General features: G+C 48.3%; 1 protein-coding gene across 1 annotated transcript in view; it reads left to right on the top strand.

Moving 5' to 3' along the window:
* Positions 1 to 7,500, top strand: part of LOC143297067 (uncharacterized) — a 29,592-nt gene that overhangs the window by 17,618 nt on the left and 4,474 nt on the right. Inside the window, exons 2-3 of the mRNA XM_076609239.1 lie at positions 4,614 to 5,461; positions 7,178 to 7,364. Of these exons, the coding sequence (XP_076465354.1) occupies positions 4,718 to 5,461; positions 7,178 to 7,364 (931 nt within the window). The 5' untranslated portion in view covers positions 4,614 to 4,717. The remainder of the gene's footprint in view (positions 1 to 4,613; positions 5,462 to 7,177; positions 7,365 to 7,500) is intronic.

Below are 7,500 nucleotides of genomic sequence, written 5' to 3' on the forward strand. Positions count from 1 at the left end.
ATCCCTTTTCCCACATCCCGGTGACAGGCTCAAGCGACGAAAGATAAATGGACATGATTATAATTATCTACATGGATGTGTGTGTGTGTGTGTGTGTGTGTACCATGCCTACAACACGGCGAGTCTGATTGAGCACGAACTCTTCATACCAATCTCTGTGCACTCACTGCGCTGCGCACCGCACGCTGTACCACCAACTATCAGTGTAACAACCTCAAACTACTACCCCCCTCCCCAGCTGTGTTTTGCCCCCGGGTCATTCTAACCTTGCTCATTTTGTAGCGACTTTAAGGATGACGGTGGCAGAATGGTTAAGACGCTCATCTGCAAAATACAGAGGGTGTGGGTTCAAATCCCGCTGTCATCGCCCTTCCTCCCAAGCTTGACTGGAAAATCAAAACTGAGTGTCTCTAATCATGAGACGATAAACCGAGGTTCCGTGGGCAGCACTGACGCACTTGACGCACTTGGCGCACTGAAAAAGAACCCATGGCAATGAGAGTAACGATCTCTAGCAAAATTCTGTAGAACAAAAGAAAATCCACTCTGATACGGGTACACAAAAAAATACTGATATGTCAGCACTGGCACTGAAGGCCTAACGAAGCGCGTTGGGTTATGCTTACTGGTCAGGCATCTGCCTTGCAGATGTGGTGCAGCATGTATGGATTTGTCCAAACTCAGTGGCACCTCTTGGGAGAAATTGAAACCGAAACTGAAAACTTGCTAGTCGAGATCGTTTCTGCTTAGTTGGAAACTAACCTCTTTCCACGAGTTTGATAAAGCCATCGGAGAAGGAAGAAGGGAGGGTGGAGGTCGACCTGGGCCAGCCTTTATTTGTATTTCTTTTCATCACAACAGATTTCTCTGTGTGAAATTCGGGCTGCTGTCCCCAGGGAGAGCGCGTCGCTACACTACAGCGCCACCCATCTTTTTTTTTCTTTTTTCTTTTTTTTTTCTTTTTTCTTTTTTTTTTGTATTTTTCCCTGCGTGCAGTTTTATTTGTTTTTCCTATCGAAGTGGATTTTTCTACAGAATTTTGCCAGGAACAACTCTTTTGTTGCCGTGGGTTCTGTTACGTGCGCAAAGTGCATGCTGCACACGGAACCTCGATTTATCGTCACAGCCGAATGACTACCGTCCAGACCACCGCTTATGGTGTAGTGGAGGAGAAAATATCGGCGGCTGAGCTGTGATTCGAACCAGCGTGCTCAGATTCTCTTGCTTCCTAGGCGGACGCGTTACCTCTGGGCCATCACTCCACACTTTACTGAAGCCCCCCCACCCCCCACCCTCTCACCCCGCCCCCTCCTCTTCATCATTACGACTTTTAACAGAAGCAAAAGTGGAGTGCCCTACTTCACACTGGGTTGAATTCACACCCCTGGGGGTGAGGGGGGGGGGGGGGTTGGAGGTGAGTTCACGCCAGCCTGGACTGAATACCCCCCATAGCCATTACGAGGGAGGTGGGGGGGGGGGTAAATTCAAGGTGCGTGACTGGGGGTGAGGGGTGGGGGATCAGTCTTGATTAGTTGAAGTTCTACACTGGGGGGAGGGGCAGGGCTGGGGGGGGGGGGGGTCATTCCAGGCCAGTCTAACTATAATCCAAAGTTAATCTGGAGCACGCCAGATTTGACCCCGGGAAAAAAAAACACAAAAAAACTAACGGGGGTAGCACTAGGCTGCTGCTACACCAACAGTTCTCCTCGCTGTGCGCGCGTCTCTCAGTTTGGGTTGACGTCAAGAGATGTATGATACTATGATACTTTGCTTGAAGCGAGTTGAGATAGATTGGTCGGTCAGTTGGTTGTGAGGTTCCTCAGAGCTGGTACGTTGGCGTTGGTGTTGTTGTTGCTGCTGCTGCTGCGGTTGATATTGGTGGTGGTGGTGGTGGTGGTAAGTGGCGGTGGTGGTGGTGGTGGTAATGGGTCAGTGGTGGTGGTGGTGGTGGTAATGGGGCAGTGGTGGTGGTTGTAAAGTTGTTTTGGTGGGAAGGGTGTTTGATGACCGCTGCTGCTGTTGCTGTTGCTGTTGTTGGTTGATGCTATATCCTTGTGAGTTGAGGTGGTGGCGTTGGTGGCGTTGATTGTGTTGTTTAGGGAGAAGGAGAATGTGGAAGAGGGCGCGCGCGCATGTGTGTCTGTGTGTGGGACGGGGGCGGGGAGGGGGGCGGGGGAGGGGGGTTAAGAGAGAGAGAGAGAGGCAGTGGGTTATTTTTTATCTTTATATCTGTGTCTGTCTGATTCTCTCTCTCTCTCTCTCTCTCTCTCTCTCTCTCTCTCTCTCTGTCTGTCTGTCTCTCTCTGCTTCTTCTTCATCTCCTCTTTTTTTCTTTCTTCCTGTTCTTCCTCTTCTTCTTTTTCTTGTTCTTTCTCTTCTTCTGTTCTTTTCCTAATTCTTTTCGTTCTCCCCTTCTCCTCTGCTTTTTCTTCGTAATGCAGTCTGTGTCCCACTGCGATAAAGCCGACGTGTGTCACGAGTGTGTTTCATTAATTTCCTGGTGATTCATTAGAAACGCCAAATGATGTTATATGCCAGTCGACAAATCGATATCCTGTCATGAAGCTCTAAGTTAGGCCTTTTCAATGCAGTCGCTGCTGCTGGTTTGAGCTGATGCAGATCGAAAGCAGTGTAGTGTAGACATTGTGACGGAGCTTACGATAATGTTATGTATTGTATGAGTCAGGTCAGCGAGATAACGTGCAGGGAAATGGGTCACTGGGTCACTGACCAGCATGCAACCAGGTGGAAAGAAACCCCAAAGCTGTGTGAACTTAATACGGGCGGGCTTTGTTTTGCTTTGTATCAAGCGGTCCACTTTATATCTACCTCGCGCGAATCTTGCATGATGTATATCAGTTATATCAGTTCGGTCAATGAGATAATGGGCAAAAAAAAAGAAAAAAAAGGGGGTGTGTGGGGGTACTTTAGTCAGCAAAACGTTGTGTGAAAACAGGGTTTTAGTTCTGTATGGCGGAACCTGGAAGTTAAAAATCTCCCTCCCCCCCCCTCCTATTTTTATACTACAATATAGCGCAAAGTATACCACCAAAGCATAGACATCACCATTATATATCAGTCATTTTCATTTACATGAATTACCAGGAGCATTTTGGAATGAAAAAAAAGTAAATGCAGGTGTATATTATATCATACTGGATATGTATAAGTGTTATTTAGCCTCACTGTGCATGTGTCCATGTGATTCATGTCTGGATCATCATGATAATATCCTACAAATAACAGAGGTAACGTCGTGGGTTGTTGTTGTTTGTGTGTGTGTATGTGTTCTTTGTGTATGTGTGTGTGTGTGTATGTGTGTGTTTGTGTGTGTGTGTGTGTGTGTGTGTTGTAAACAAATTCCTGATATACAAATCATGCGTTATTTACATATATTTCGAGAGTTGTTTAAACATAAACAAAGGAGACACTGAGTTGTATTATGTCCATCGAGAACAATTCATCCAGCGAAATATCCGAGTAACACTGGCTACCCAAAGACGGGGCTTTGTCTAAGGCAATCAATTAACTGAGAGGCAAATTAGCATGCAAATGCAAACCTCAAAATACATATTTCAAGTAGGGACGTGGAAAAGCCGTGAGGCTTATTATAGTCCCAACTTCTGTATCTGTATCTGTTCGACAATAATGTTCTCGATTTTCCTGTACGTTTTGTTGTTGTTGTTGATGATGATTATGATGTTGTTATCGTTGTCGTCGTCGTTATTGTTTTTAGCACACTCTTTTCAATTCTACCTCCTCCTTCCCCCCTCACCCCTCGCCAAACCCAAATCCGCTCTCCACTGCTATCCGCCAATTTCCAAACACTCGTCTCAAGACTTCGCCCACCCCACCCACCCTCTTCCGCTTCTTCTCCGCCCTGCTTTGAAAGCTTCGACCTCTTTTGCAAAAGTCAGCCAAGTGGATATGTCACTGAGTCAGTGGAAACTTAATATACATGAACAAACATGCTCTGCAGTTATCCGATTTCGTCGTGACAGGACAAGTGCGTGATTTTTTTTTTTTTTTTTTTTTTTTTTTTTTTTCACAAAACGCGCGTCTGGATAGATAACAATTGTAATCGCAAAACACGAACAAGCGTGTGTGTCTGTCTGCATGCCCCTCTCTCTCTCTCTCTCTCTCTCTCTCTCTCTCTCTGTGTGTGTGTTTGTGTGTGTGTGTGTGTGTGTGTGTGTGTGTGTGTGTGTCTGACTGGTGGCACTGATATTAAATGTTTTAATAACAATGGGGAAAGGTGGACGGAATAAGAAGTCTGCCTGACATTGGTTACGTAGGGACTAACATAATATACACGCGTGGACACGCACGTGCGTGCAAACACACACACACACACACACACACACACACACACACACACACACACACACACACACATACATACATACATTCATACGCCCATCCTACCCCCCACCCACCCCACACACAAACCACGCACATGTAGTGGTTCAGTATAAATCATTTTTGAATGTGACTTCGATTTTTTTTTCCCCCGTTTGGTTTGGTTCAATTTATTTTGATTGGATCAAATTTCATTCACTTAAACTTCATTCTGATTCGGTCAGTTGGGGATTTTTTTCTTCTTTTTTTTCCAGAACTTGCGGTGGGTCATCTAGCATCAACAACCCACCGGTGGACAGCAAGACACCACCACCACCACCACCCACCACCACCCAGCAGCACCACCACCACCAGCACTATGTCAGACACCATCCACACAGTGGTGGACGCCCTCAAGCATCGAGCCCGGCTCCAGCCCTCCGGCGCGGCCTTCATCTTCAGGGACCCCACGGGAGACCGGCGGCACGTGCAGACCTTCCGGGACGTCTACCGCCTGGGCCGCCGCTGCGCCTCCGTCCTGAGGAGATCCGGCCTGGTGGAGCGCGGGAGGGGGGACCTGGTGGCCAACGCCTTGCCCAACTGCCCAGAGCGGGTCGTGGCGGAGGCCGGGGTCCTCCTCACAGGGGCCGCCACGGTCAACGCCCAGTGCCTGCTGGCCGACGGTTCGGACCTCCTGGCCACCCTCCGCAACTCCAGAGCCCGTGCCGTTCTGGTGGCCCCGGGAGTTGAGCACAGTCCTTGGCTCACGCTGCGGAAGCACGTCACTACCGCCCCTACCACCACCAGGGGGGTGTCCTCGGCTTCGGATGAAAGCGAGGTGGCGGTCGTCCTCGACGTGGTGTCCTCAGAGGAGCTGCCCGACTTGAAGAAGGTGCTCCTCGTGCGGAGGGGTCCGCCTGGAAGTGCTGAGGACTTCCTCAGCATGCTGGAGGCTGAGGAAGAAGAGGAGGAGGGGGACGTGGTGGCGGAGGAGGACGTGTGCAGCGTGTTCACCACCTCGGGCAGCTCGGGCTTCTCCAAGCTGGTGGCTCACACCCACCGGGGACTGGTCCACGCCGTGCTGAGGGTCAACCCTGTCTATGAAGGGCTGACGGGCAAACAGGTACAGTTTTGGGGGATGGGGGTGGGGATGGGAGGTGGATGTAGAGATGGGGTTGGGGTATGTGGGAGGAGGCCAGGTATTCTTCAGTTCTTCTTCTTCTTCTTCTTCTTCTTCTTCCCCTCCTCCTCCTCCTCCTCTTTCTTCTTCTTCTTTTCCTTCTTTCTCCTCCTCCTCCTTCTTCTTCTCTTCCTCCTCCTCCTCCTTCTTCTTCTTCTTTTCCTCCTCGTCCTCCTTCTCCTTTTTGTTCTTGTTGTTGTTGTTCTTCTTCTTCTTCTTTTACTTTATGCCGTGCTGAGGATCAACCCTGTCTATGACGGCATGACGGGGGAAGAGTTACAGTTTCGGGAAATGTGTAGTGGGGGGGGGGGGGTTAAGGGGAGATGTAGTGTGTGTGGGGTAAGACGGAATGCTGGTCAGCATTTGCTCTTGTTGTTGGTAGCCTTCTTCTTCTTCTTCTTTCTTCCTCTTCTTTTCTTCTGTTCTGACCTTAAATCATGTCTTCGACGGTGTGATTGAAAAACAGGTAAGAAATTCAGCACCAGATTTTCATTGGAATGTAATGAATTTTCTTTCTTCTGCATGTGGAATCTGTTTTGTCTGTTGGTGGACTTAAGCAGGAAAACAGTGAATGGAATCGAATGGAATTTACTCATATAGAATTCAGCAACAAAACTGATTGGAAATGTTTTCTGTAGATGAAATTCAACTCTAATTTTAATGGAATTCCATTGAATTTTTTTCTCCTTTGCAGATTGAATTCAGGAGCAAAAGTGAATGGAAATTTGTTCCCCCTTTCAGGTTGAATTCAACACTAAAATGATTTAAATCTAATGCAGTTTTGTTCTCCTCTGGAGGGGAAATATTAACAGCTAAAAAAAAAAAAAAAAAAACTAGACAGATTTTTACCCTACCTCCTTTGTACATGGAAATTCAAGACCAGAATTTAAACGGCACTGAACGGAACATTTCTGCAGGTGGAATTCAACAGCAGCGAAAGCCTGAACGGATGTGGTTTTTTTTGTTTTGTTTTTGTTGTTGTTGTTTTGTTTGTTTAATCTCCTTTGTACGTGGAAATTCAAGACCAGAATTTAAATGGAATTGAACAGGACCTTTCTGTGGATGGAATTCAGGAACAAAACTGAATGGATTTTCTTTGTTTCCCCTTTTCAGGTTGAATTAAACACCAAAAATCTCTTGCGATTTCGTTCTCCCTTGCGGGTGGAGAAATTGAATGGATTTTTATTCTCCTTTGTGGGTGAAATTCAAGACGAGAATTTGATGGAACTGAACGAGACCTTTCTCTTCTCTCTGTGTAGGGAGTGAAGGTGGCAGAATGGTTAAGACGCTCATTGCCAGTACTGAGTGTCCGTGGGAGGTGGGGGCTTGAATCCCGCTCTCGCCCTTTCTCCCAAGTTTGACTGGAAAATCAAACTGAGCGTCCAGTCATTCGGATGAGACGAGGTCCCGTGTGTAGCACGCACTTGGCGAACTAAAAAAGAACCCATGGCAATGAGAGTGTTGTCCTCGGGCAAAATAATGTAAAAAGAAATCCACTGTGATAGGTACACAAATATATAAACATGCACTCAGTGCCTGACAAGCGCGTTGGGTTATGCTGCTGTCAGGCATCTGCCTAGCAGATTTGGTGTTGCGTATACGGATTTGTCCGAACGCAGTGACGCCTCCTCGAGAAGCTGAAACTGAAACTGTGTACAGGTGGAGTTCAGCATGGCCCCGCTAGGGTGGATGGGGGGCTACGTGGGCAACACCATCCTAACGGGGTCCACGCGGGTGCTGGCCGACACACATGACGGGCTACCCAAGGACCTCATCGGCTTCATACTGAGGGCCTTCCAGGAGGAGGGGGTGGCCACCACTTTCATCCCCTGCCCCCAGGCTGCCTGCCCTCATTGAGGCCGTCCGTCGGATGCGTGCTGCGGAGGGGGAGGTGGTGGACCCTGACAACCCGGGTGAGGAAGGAGATGCTCGGGATTTCGTTTCGGGAGTTCGGGTGGTAGGGTGGTGATGGTGGAGGGGTG

This window comes from Babylonia areolata, chromosome 22 (genome assembly GCF_041734735.1).
Source record: "Babylonia areolata isolate BAREFJ2019XMU chromosome 22, ASM4173473v1, whole genome shotgun sequence".
Taxonomy (NCBI): domain Eukaryota; kingdom Metazoa; phylum Mollusca; class Gastropoda; order Neogastropoda; family Buccinidae; genus Babylonia; species Babylonia areolata.